The sequence below is a fragment of the Fusarium mangiferae genome, assembly GCF_900044065.1.
Source record: "Fusarium mangiferae strain MRC7560 genome assembly, contig: FMAN_scaffold005, whole genome shotgun sequence".
Lineage (NCBI taxonomy): Eukaryota > Fungi > Ascomycota > Sordariomycetes > Hypocreales > Nectriaceae > Fusarium > Fusarium mangiferae.
The window spans coordinates 48,981-60,700 of record NW_024573925.1 but is presented as its reverse complement, the minus strand read 5'-3'; the positions used below and the strand labels follow the sequence as shown (position 1 = coordinate 60,700).

The window sequence follows — 11,720 nt, the reverse complement described above, 5'->3', positions numbered from 1 at the left end:
AAACTCTGTTCCATGTTTGGTTTGGCTTGTGTTGATATGGCCAATTGGAATGGCGCGTTCTCTTCCGTCCCCATCTCGCTTCTGGTGTTTGCGGAGTTGGAGGTTACGCCTTTGTTCCACTGGCGCAAATACATTTCCCTCAATTGGTTCAGTGACTGCTCTAATATCCACTTGACTGTGTGAGCTCCACTTCCGGGGCATCATCGGGATGGACGGGACAAGAGGCAGGTATCAAAACGGGCACAAGACATATACTTCCTGCAGTGAGCTTTAGTTGTCGAAGAATTATAGTGACAAGGAATTAAGCACATCAAAAATCACAATGAAGGTAGCTTGGCAACGTTTGATCCGATTCGTCTCAACTGACGGGCGTCTTTTGCGCGGAGAGCCCATCCTCCCGACTCCTGATTTTGATCTCGGAGATACCACTGAAGAGACGAAACTCAAGGCTCGAGTCATCGAGGGAGATGACCTTTATGACACAACTGGTGCCACTCGTGTTACAGATGAAGTAGTCACAGTCAAGACCTTGTTAGGACCCCTTGTCGCTAGCGATGTATCCATTCTCAGATGCGTGGGACTCAACTATGCTACACACAGTAAGTAATTTTGACATCAGCGAGCAAAAATATTCCCAAGACTCGTACTAATACGGCGACAGTTCGTGAAGCTGGACGCAAGACACCGCCTTTTCCTTCCATCTTCTTCAAGCCTTCTACAACAATACATGACCACGGAGTCAACGTGGTGATCCCCAAAGTCGCCCAGGATGACCAAGCAGATTACGAGGGAGAACTGGTACGCTCCAAGCCTTACTATTACAGATGCATACTAACAGATCTAGGTCGTGATCATTGGGAAGGATGCCAAGAACATCAAGGAGAGCGAGGCTCTTGACTACGTCGCCGCTTATACAGCAGGCAACGACATTTCCTCTCGAAAATGGCAGAGAGATCCGAATCTCGCTGGTGGAGTGCCGCAATGGGGCTTCTCAAAGGGTTTCGATACCTTTGCGCCTCTAGGTCCTGCCCTAGTTTCAAGTTCTGTCATAACAGCGCCTGAGAAACTCCATCTGCAGACAATTGTGGACAAGGAAACCCGACAGGATGCAGGTCTTGATGACCTTGTGTTTTCTATTCCTCGTTTAATTGCACACCTTTCGTCCGGAACTACACTACAGAAAGGAAGTGTTATTATGACGGGTACTCCAGGAGGTGAGTCATCTTAATAAGTAATGTTTGTGTGAGCTTGAACTGACTTGTGAATGTGTAGGTGTTGGTGCTGGCTTACAGCCACCAAAGTACTTGGTACCTGGTACCCAGATGGAGGTCAAGATTACACAGATTGGCACTCTCAAGAACGGCGTCGATTACGAATAGTTAGGGAATGCTAGGATGAAGAATAAATAGACATATATTCATAGAAAAGCAATAGACCTCGATGCATTCAAGTTTTTGTCGTACTTGTGATATATAGAGTTCAGTATTGTAAACATCAATTGGTGAAAAATAACAGCTTATGGATAGAAGACAAATTGTTATTCAGCCTCCAGGGTCGATATAAACTAGCTATGAAGGGAGTGAAGCTTGAGAGAAAGAAAAGAACAGCTACATCAACAACAACAACACAGTAAACCAATCATAATAATGAGCGAAAAGTCCTGCCACTGCCCAGGGCCCCGGGTACCCTATGGCAAGCATACCAGTTTCACTACTATGCCAAAGTACAGCCCACCTAGATAGAGGTAGCAGCAACTCGCTGAATGAGGAATTGGGGTGCAGGTCCAGAAGCATCTGACTGATAAGCCAGATGGGGAGCAGCAACGATCAAGGAGCCAGTGCAAACCAAGTCTCCAACGTTGCAGAAAACCAGGGTTCGCTCTCGTGGGTAGTTTGGAATGCGGCCAAGATTCTGCAGGTTCTTGGTATATCCGAACAGGACAGTACCGACGACCTTGTTGCGGACAGAAGTACTGAGATCCTCGATACTGGCTGCAGCAAGGGCAGCACCTTGACTATACCCTCCAGCAACGATCTTGGCAGAAGGGCACTTTGAGTTTGCAAGGTTGAAAAGACCAATCATTTCTCTGATGGCTGCCGAAGAGGTACCTCGAGGAAGGGCATTGTCGCCAAGGGTAGCACGGTATGCTCCACCGACCTGCGATTCAAACAGTCAGAAGTTGAAACTGGATATTAGATAGCTAAGGTACTCACTCCTTGGATCCAGACTCCATTGCTACCGTAGTTGCTTTCAAGCACAGAAGCAACTCGAGGACCAAGCGTTCCCTATCAAGTCAGCCAACGCGATCTATATCACTAAACACAGACCTAACTCACCAAGTTTCCAAGCTCAGTGGAACCCCGAGCATAGATGAAAATAACAGGGGGGCAAGCAGATGAAGCGCCGTTGGAAAGATCATCACGAGTGATGCTTCCAGATTGGCGTTTCTCGAGCTCAGCAAGAACTTCACGTTCAGAGAGAGGGTTGGAAGTGGGAAGGGCGACAGACGCAGCGGCGAAGAGTGAGAGGATGGTGGTGAACTTCATGATTGATATGAGTTAGTGATTGGACTGAAGTGTTCTTGTGAGTTGCTGGTGATTGTGAAATGATCGAGAGGCTTGTGAGGTGAAGAAACTCATTTCGACGGGATAATCACGTCTATTTATCATAATTTCTCAAGTTGCTTCCTCTCTACTATTTTCTTCTACCCCTTTACTCAATTCCATCTCATCATCTAACGATTCCCTCATCTTGCCCGCTTACCTACCAAGCCTTCTCCAAACCTCGGCTCCATTCCTCAAGGAGGGGAAGCTCATACACACAAACATCTTACCTTCACTCATCATAAGACCAGGACCCCGCACTTCACAACACCACCATCAGCCTCTTCAACGAATCACTCACTAAAAGACTGTCTCAGGAACTATCGCACTAGAGTATAATTTCTCGGAGCTTCGTGACTCTGCATCGTTTTAGGAAATGCCAACAACGTTTTGTCGACCTAGCCTTTTCGGTAGCAATCTCACGATGCGGAACTCTACCGAACGAAACTCACTAGTTCCCTTGGTTAGTGTTGTTTGAATGGCGGGATATTTTAAAGAAGGACGCTAATCCAGGGTGAGATCATCTTGCGAAAATACCTAAACACCATGATTATACCGAGGTCATCTTATTTGAACAACAAGGGGAAAGATCAGCAGATGGACATTAACAGCCAAGATATTACCACCAAGATCAATGATTCAGCGGTCAAGAACTTAGAGTATTCCTCATGTGTGCTACGGCTTCCAGGTCAAATCAAGAATGATGGTAATTGAGGAGAGAATGGACCTCGGCACATCAGTTGAGTTGGACTTGGCACTGAGCTTATGCGTAATTTAACCAATAGTGAGAGTTTGGGACCTCTTTAAAGTGCCTCATGAAATTAAAGCAGCTGTTAACCTGAAACTATTGGCTAGATCTTTTAGGTGAGACAGGTGACTAGACATGGAGCCGAGTTAGAAGAGGGAAGAAAATGCCATTTCAGTGTCCCTTCTATATCGTTACACTGTCCTATATTTCATGCTACTTTGTCGCCATGTCTCTTCCCAAAACACTTTCTTCAATAATCCCGCGGCATTCAATACCACCTTAGTAGATATATATATATAAGTCTATGAAAGGCCAGCATGATTCGATTCCCTACCAGGCCTCTGCTATGAATCTCGCCACATACGTCGCTTGAAAGGTTCTAGGTTCTTTCTGCTGATTGAGGCGCTCAGTCGTAAGTCTCAACTGCAAATAACACATCTAGCTCAGAACTGAGAGCTTGGCAAGTTGAACAACACCTCCATAACTATTCTTATCGATTTCCTTGCTGTTTCTGGCTATGAGAATATCTCTTTAAGAGAATGGCATATTCTAGTCCAACACTCCTTGTAGATGATCTGCGCCTCCATGTTCCCATCCTGCGGTTTAACTGAGAACCCGTGAGTACCGCCTTCAAATTCATGGAAAGTGACTTCCTCGCCGCTTTTCGCAAGATTTTGCGCATAACAGAAACCCTCCTCTTTGAGGCAATCGAGGCTACCGCTGAACAGTACAGCAGGTGCAATATCTAGCTCACGGAGTAGGTCTACGCCAGCAGCGACGGGAGATACAAAAATGTCCTCTTTGCAGACTGTCGGCGGCAGATATGACTGCTCCATTGCTCTGGCCATCCAAGTGGGTAGACTGTGATTCTGGGCATCGCTTGTAGACCGGGCGAGTCTCAGATTGTACGGCAAGCGAAGCTCAAGGCTGGGATACAGCATGAAATGGAGGACCTGTTTGAAGTCCAGTGGTAGATGTTCCCTAAAGATGGAACAAGGACCACTTCGAAAGGATAGTAATAGTGATAACGCTGCTGTCAGATTACCGCCGGCAGAATTTCCTCCGATCGCAACGCGGCGCGGATCAACACAGATGCCTTCACGGGCAGCTGGGGATGTCATGGCCCAACGTAGCGCTTCATAAGCTTGCAGCAAAGCATGGGGATAAGGGTATTGAGGCGCTTTGGCGTAGTTAACCGACATGACAATTGCTCCAGTCTACACTGGCGTTAGCTGCGAGTAATTGCTGGGCATGTCGTAGGCTGCATACCTGTTCAACAATTCGACGGTTATTTAAGCGCCCATCCTTTGGATGTCCCAATACAAAACCACCGCCTTCTAGAACCAAGACTAACGGATGCTTTGGCTCAATCTCGTCTGTAGGGCTGGGTAGCCATATATTACAGATGACATAGCCCGCTCCCAAACCTGGGGTGCTGATTTTGACTCCCCGATCATGACCTTCATTTGGACCGGTCAGAAATGATACAAGCTTGCGCAGAGTCCAGGTGACGCAGTTGAGGTAGATTCGGTAGAGAAAGGGCCATTCTTGACCATCTGTTACAGTAGGTATGCTAACACGGCTCTGATCAGTGGTCATAATGTGAAGAGAGTTAGAAAAGATTTTAATTGATATGAGTAACCAAGTGGAAGAGCGCAGTAAATGTAGTTAAAGTGTGGCGCTAACTTATGTCAGTGCGCTGACACAGTATGTGAGTGAGATGTACCCGAGGGAGAGCATAACTTTAATTGAGACGGACATGTCCAAAACATCAGAATAGCAATTATAGGAAATAAAAATAAAAATCTAAGTAAGAGAAATCCTGTTGCTCTAAGTCCCCTATCAATTTACGCCCATCGTTTCCCGGATCTTCGCACAAAGAGCCGACGCAATTGGCTCCCTCATCATAGTAAAGTGGTTGGCATTCTCAATTGCCATTGTGCTAATGTTTCCAGCGCCAATGAACTCATCCCAACCATTCGGTCCAAAGTCCTCCCTGTTATTCAAGAGCCAGTTCATTCCCCGAGGATCGTCAGGCTGTGCCTCAGGACGGGGATCATCGGGGTTCTTGCACACACCATCTGCAGCCCAGATGATGGTTGTCTTGGGAGCCATACCATGCTCAAACGGTTCAGGCACGTACCTATCCAAAGCCTCGATGAAGACACAGAAGTGCTGGAAGAGCCAATCGGGAGGCGCTTGGGCTTCTTCTCCCATCTCGAAAGCGCCAAAGATACCTGACTTTTCGAGGAAGTCGTACATACGCTTTGGAAGCTTGCCGAGACCAACCGGGTTGGGGGAGTCGATCAGGATGAGGCTCTCGACTACCTCACCCTCAGAGACGAGCTGACGAGCAGCGTCGAAGGCTGAGACGCCTCCGGCTGACCAACCAGCAAGATGGTAAGGGCCTTGAGGTTGGCGTCGACGCACTTCGTTCAAGTAAGAGCCTGTGATGTCCTGGAGAGCACAGTTGAACTCATGTGGCTTGGTGAGGTAAGGACTGTTCAACCCAATGACTCTCATGTCGGACGAAATGGAAGGGAGAGTGACATAAGACGTTGCTGAACCAGCGCCGTCGGGGAACAGGAAGAGTGTTTGAGAACAGTGCTTGGTGCCCTGCAAGATCGTAGAGGTTGACCGAGGTATCTCTGCCACTACAGGCTTGACGTCTTCGACGACATCATCTCCATGGTCACTGGGGGATGTTGAAGCAGCGCCAGACGCAGAGCTCTCCGCCTCAGAGTTTGAGCTTGAGAAGTCCTGGTCGTTGGCTCCAAGGAAGGACTTGAGATCCTGAACTGTTGAGAACTCGTAGAACTGCGCTGCTGGAATGTCCAAGTCGAGTTCTTCTCGGAAGTTGCCCAGAATAGTCAATGACATGAGCGAATCGACACCCAGGTCCGCCAACAGTGTAGAGTCAGTGAGCTGAGAGATGTCGACGCCAATCTCATCAGCAATGATCTCGAGGGCCTTCTGAACGAGGCCAGAAGCAGAGCCGACAGGCGACTCTGTTGGCTCGGGAGGTGATGCTGTGCCTACGCTATGGCTAGTGGTAGATGGGGGAGTGAGAACGACGTGTTTGACGGGCTCGGGAGCAATGTGCTTGACAGCGCCGTGCTTGGACTTGGCACCAGAAGGCTTAGGTAGAAGCATCTCGAGTACCTTGCGAGCGACCTTCTTGAAAGTAACACCGCCACAGATACCGATGATCTTACCATCACGAAGAACATGGACATCGCCACTGTAAGTCGAATCATCAGAGCCAACCGCCTGCATCTTGACGTATGTCTGATACTGCACGTCACACTGGTAAGGCTCAACCAAACGAAGAGTCCGCCAGCCATGATTGATGTAGACATGATCATCAAGGTCCAGGCTATCACTGCAGTTCATGATGAAGCCAGTGATGTGACCCAAACTGTCGCAGCAGTACGGGTTGAGCGCGAAAGTGTCTTTGCCCGAGGGCATTAAGACCTTGCCTGTTCCTTCGAGGCCTTCACTGTCAAACCAGACCTGCTCGATACCTTGGAACGCAGGCCCATACTGGACCGAGTTGGAGAAGATCTTATACAAGAGACCACGACGCATCATGTGAGCAGAACCATCACTGGCGCCTTGGACGAGCTGCTTGATGCCTCGCTGGATCAGGTACGCGTTACTCTGCCAGTTTTCGCGGTGAGAATTTGGGTTCTCGACCGCGACATCGCAGACTGCATGGAGAGTGGTCTGCTTTCCGTTTGCAACGACGCTGAAGATGCGGATTGAACCGTGCATAGCGGTCCAGTCCATATCGAGAGCTGCTCGGAACAGCTGAGGGCCAGTCTCTCCAACGATGAGAGCCTTCTCGACAGCCATGTTGTTGATGGAAGGTAGGTTCGTGTGCGCATCGAGACCGTGATTCTGGATGAGGTGCTTGGCGAGGGTGAAGACGATATCAGCGAAGAGAGTCTAAAAATCGTAAAGTCAGTAACAGAATCTAGTATAAAAGAGAGAGTACTAACAGAAGGAGCCATAGTCAATCCGTTGACACGATGGTTCTGCGCAATGGCCAAGAGGGACGGGTCATGCATGTCAGACTCAACCGTGATGGAGCTTCTCTTGTCACCATGAACCTGCTCAATGACATTATGCACTGAATCACTCAGCCTCAGTGCCCTAGTCTGCGCAACTGCACCAACCGGACCATTCTCAACGGGAACGTCACCCTTGGTGAGACACCAGCTGTACTTGTACTGCATCCAGTAGTTGGCAAGCTGCCAACTATACTTGGGGAGCTGAAGAACATTGCGAGAAGAAGCAAAGTCACGATGGTACTCGTCCCAATTGACAGAGAAGCCAGCCAGATGCAAAGCGCAAACTGAATCTGCGAGAGTCTTGAAATGGTCCTCCTTGCGGCGGAGAGAAGCAAGGCACCGGAAGTCTTGGCCGATGATTGACTTGACCATTCGCGTGAGGATGGGGTGGGCTCCGATCTCGATACAAATGCCGCTTCGGTCCATGATGCCTTTCGATTCAGCCATCTTGATAGCACCGAGGAAGTCAACTGTCTCGCGACAATGTCGTCTGATGTATTGAGGACCGAGGGTATCGCTAGTGAGTAGCGTGCGCAGAAGAGGAGAGACGATAGGAAGCTTGGGTTCGTGGAACTCGACTTGGGATGCCAGGTCTTCGAGGTCATCGAGAATGGGATCAACCTGAGACGAGTGGAAGGCAAACGGAATCTCCAACTTGTGAAGCTTATAGCCAGCTTGAGTCAACTTCCCGCAAAGCGTCTCAATGTCCGCGTTGGGACCACTAAGGACAGTGTCTTCAGCGCCGTTAACACAAGCAATCTCAACGTTTAAGTCAGATGAGATGTGCTGCCTCAAATCATCAGCTGCCGCTTTGACAGCGACCATGCCATGCGTATAGGCAGTACAATGCTTATCCAGTAAGGCTGCCCTGTGACCACAGAGGAAGATGGCATCGTTGACGCTAAGAACACCAGCGATCTGAAGAGCAGCATACTCACCCAGGCTGTGTCCAATAACATACTGGGGAGCAATGCCGAGGCTGATCCAGAAACGGGCGAGTGCGATCTGGATGATGCACGTTCCGAGCTGCACGACAACTGCAGAGAGATCCTCAACGGGCGTTGTGCCGTGGATGAGTGGGAGAACGGATGGGAGACCTTGAAGAGTGGCGATGGAGTCAAGCTGGTGAATGTCCGATCGGAAAGATGAGAAGCTCTTGTAGTACCCAATAGCCATGGCAGTCTCCTGCGCTCCCTGGCCAGTGAACAAGAATCCGACCTTGGGCGACACTGCAGGGATGCCCTTGACCTGCCCAGCACCGGCAGCAGCCTTGAGAAGAGACTTCCTCAAGTCATCAAGACCGTTGGTGACAAACGCAACCCGTCTACTGTGGTGCACACGTCTAGCAGTAGTGGTATATGAGAGCTGAGAAAGAAGCTCACCCTCCGGAGCCCAAGAGTTGGCGATGAAAGCTTCAAGAGCCTTCAAGTTCTCCTCCAAAGCCTTGGTAGATCGCGCCGAAACAGCCACAACATGCTCAGTACGAGCATCCCCATCCTGATGCTGTCGTGCTGGATGAGCAGCAGGACCATCCTCAAGCAGCAACGAAGTGTTTCCACCAGCAGCAGAGAAGTTGTTCACCAACACCCTGCGCTTACCGCCCTCGGGTCGAGACCAATCCACGCTATCCTTCAGAGCAATGCGCACGCCACGATGATCCAAGTCTTTCGGAAAACCTTGATTGATCTTGGTCTTGATGCCGCAGTGCGGAGGGATCGTGTTCTTCTGCATCATCAGCAACACCTTGATGATGGCGAGTACTCCAGAGGCTGATTCAGCATGTCCGACGTTTGCTTTGACTGAGCCGAGATACAAGCTCTTATCTCGTGGACGGCTGTGATCGAAGGCGAATGAGTTGAGGACTGAGCGCATCTCGACTGCATCGCCGGCTTGGGTCCCTGTTCCGTGCATCTCGACGTAACTAACATCGTGAGGATGGATACCGGTCTCATTCAGCAGCTTCTTGAAGAGGTACTCCTGGGCGTCTGCGAGAGGCCGAGTGATAGAGACAGACTCTGCTGAGTGGTTGGTGTGTGCTCCCAGGATGACTCCAAAGATTGGATCACTGTCCGCGATAGCATCGGGGAGGCGTTTGAGAATCAAGGTGCCAATTCCATCAGCGCGGCAGTAACCATCCGCACCGTCGTCAAAAGCCTTGCAATTTCCAGTGCGAGAAAGGAAATGACCGCGATCGAGGCCTGCAAAGTTGTCCGGGTTCGTCATGACATTGGTCCCACCAGCAATCGCGGTATCACAATCCCGATTCTTCAACGACGTGATCGCAAGATTGATCGCAGCAAGACTCGAAGAGCAAGCAGTATCAACAGCAATACTCGGGCCGGTGAACTTGAAGAAGTAATTGACCCTGCCAGGGATAAAGGCACGATTTGCTCCGGGAATGTAGTATGTATCAACATCCTGCGAGGAGTTCACCTCGCCCCAATCGTTACTCGTAGTACCGTAATAAACGCCCACGCGGTTCCTCTGGGTTGAGGGCGTTCGGTCCGGCACGACACCAGCCATCTCTAGAGCTTCATAAGCTGTGAGCAGGGCAAGTCGCTGAGCTGGATCAGTCTGCATGGCTTCCTTGGGCGACATGTGGAAGAACTGAGTATCGAAGTAGCCTGCAGATTTTAACCAGCAGCCGTACTGGACTTGACTAGTGTTCTTGCGCTGGCCAGTGGGATCGTAGTGGTCACGAGCAAAACGCTCTTCTGGGACTGGTTTGTGGACGTCGAGGCCGCGGATCAGAAGATCCCAGAACTCGTCGAGGTTGTCGGCTTCTGGGAATCGACCGCTGAAACCGATGATGGCAATCTTGTTCTCGTCGCCAGGAGCAAGGTGGGGTTCTGCTTGATCTTTGGCCAGGCTCTCAAGTGTTGGTCCCATGCGTGTTGTGGCTCCTCTCTTGGCCAGCCAGTCAGCGAGACTGTAAACAGTTGTTTGGGCATTGACTGGTATCAAGGTAGCTTCAGCGCCAGAAACGGTTTCGACTAAAGCGTTGGTGACGAGATCCATGCGGATTTGTTGAGATAGTGCGCTGCTCAAAACGTTCTTGAGGAGGTTCCCGAAAGGCAATTGGTCTAAGCGAGATCCGGAGGCGCAGGAGATGATGGGAATGAGCATCTTGTTCTCTTGGAACTCAACGTCTTCGAGGATTGATGCGAGGGCATGTTCGAGGCTGGCCTCTGAGTATGCTGACGAATTATGGTAAGGACCATAAATGGGAGCTGGATATAACCTCTTTCCAGAGAAAGCATCGCAAGCCTTCAGTGACTCGAGGATGGATGGGGGACCGCTGATTGTTGTGAAACCAGGCCCAATGGCGCTGATGTAGGGGCGCGTACTGGATGTAAGATTCTGGGACAAGAATGAGTTTTACTCGTATTTGCAGCCTGGAGCTATCAAACTTACCTTGTCTTTGGAGAATTCTTGTAGAGCTTCTGAAACGAGCTCTTCCTGATTCGAAGATAGAATCATAGACCAGCTCGAAGGTGTCGAGTACCCAAGGTTCTCGGCTCTTCTGCGAACGTGCATTCCAAGTCGAAAGGCAACTGTCGCAGCTTCAACTCCCAGTCTCGAGATCTCGAAAACATCTTTGGCACAGCTGACAGCAGCGGCTGCAATGCTACCAGTGCAAATGCCGAGTAGCAATGACGGAGTTGCCGGTGGATGTTGCTTGTCCGAACGAGCCAAATAACTTGAATCTCATCAGCAAACCTAGAACTTCCTCATTCTCATATGACTTACTCAATGTAGTATCCAATCTCATAAATGCACACAAAAGCACTATCCAGTGCCGCATGAGGCTCACTCCTCCGAACGCCCTCCAAAAGCAAACTCAAGCTCTCAGCCTCGGGAATTGATTTTCTCTCTAAAGACGAGAGCGAAATAATCTCTCTTCGCACAGCCAAAAACGCCTCGCCGAGAAAAGAAGTCAAAAGCGCATTATCTTTCACGCGCACAAGGGCTTGCAATTTATCAAGAACGGGCGTGCTCTGATCGCCAAAGACATACACATCTGCTGAGGACGCCATCGTGAAAGAATGGCAAAAATAATCGCTGTTGAAAGCAGTAATACAATGTGCAATATTTCGTCTGTCTTGGCTGTTTTCTTGCCAAGATGTATCTGGCTTATACTGTAGAGGTTTCAACCTGCATCCATCCTTTTTTGGTAATTCGTAAAGGGCCTGGTAGACGAGCTAGTTAGTGTTGGGTCCGCGCTTTTGCGAAAATGTCCGTAGTGGCTTGCATGGGTGGGCCAGAGGCAGTATAGCGGCTAATTACGCCACGAAG

General features: G+C 49.7%; 4 protein-coding genes across 4 annotated transcripts; 1 reads left to right on the top strand and 3 right to left on the bottom strand.

Moving 5' to 3' along the window:
* Positions 1-322: 322 nt before the first annotated feature.
* Positions 323-1,379, top strand: FMAN_06938 (related to fumarylacetoacetate hydrolase; the record flags this gene model as incomplete). Its single annotated transcript, XM_041830501.1, has 4 exons — positions 323-599; positions 662-798; positions 845-1,214; positions 1,273-1,379. The coding sequence occupies 4 exons, from the start codon at positions 323-325 to the stop codon at positions 1,377-1,379; spliced, it is 891 nt and encodes a 296-aa protein (XP_041681158.1).
* A 355-nt stretch (positions 1,380-1,734) lies between these two features.
* FMAN_06937 (putative cutinase precursor) lies at positions 1,735-2,546 on the bottom strand (the record flags this gene model as incomplete). Its single annotated transcript, XM_041830500.1, has 3 exons — positions 1,735-2,157; positions 2,214-2,285; positions 2,337-2,546. The coding sequence occupies 3 exons, from the start codon at positions 2,544-2,546 to the stop codon at positions 1,735-1,737; spliced, it is 705 nt and encodes a 234-aa protein (XP_041681157.1).
* Positions 2,547-3,866: 1,320 nt separating this feature from the next.
* Positions 3,867-4,950, bottom strand: FMAN_06936 (uncharacterized protein; the record flags this gene model as incomplete). Its single annotated transcript, XM_041830499.1, has 2 exons — positions 3,867-4,568; positions 4,621-4,950. The coding sequence occupies 2 exons, from the start codon at positions 4,948-4,950 to the stop codon at positions 3,867-3,869; spliced, it is 1,032 nt and encodes a 343-aa protein (XP_041681156.1).
* Positions 4,951-5,193: 243 nt separating this feature from the next.
* FMAN_06935 (bikaverin cluster-polyketide synthase) lies at positions 5,194-11,461 on the bottom strand (the record flags this gene model as incomplete). The annotated part of the gene is made up of 4 exons (XM_041830498.1): positions 5,194-7,299; positions 7,353-10,784; positions 10,839-11,124; positions 11,175-11,461. 4 exons carry the CDS (start codon positions 11,459-11,461, stop codon positions 5,194-5,196), a joined length of 6,111 nt encoding a protein of 2,036 aa, XP_041681155.1.
* Positions 11,462-11,720: the final 259 nt, after the last annotated feature.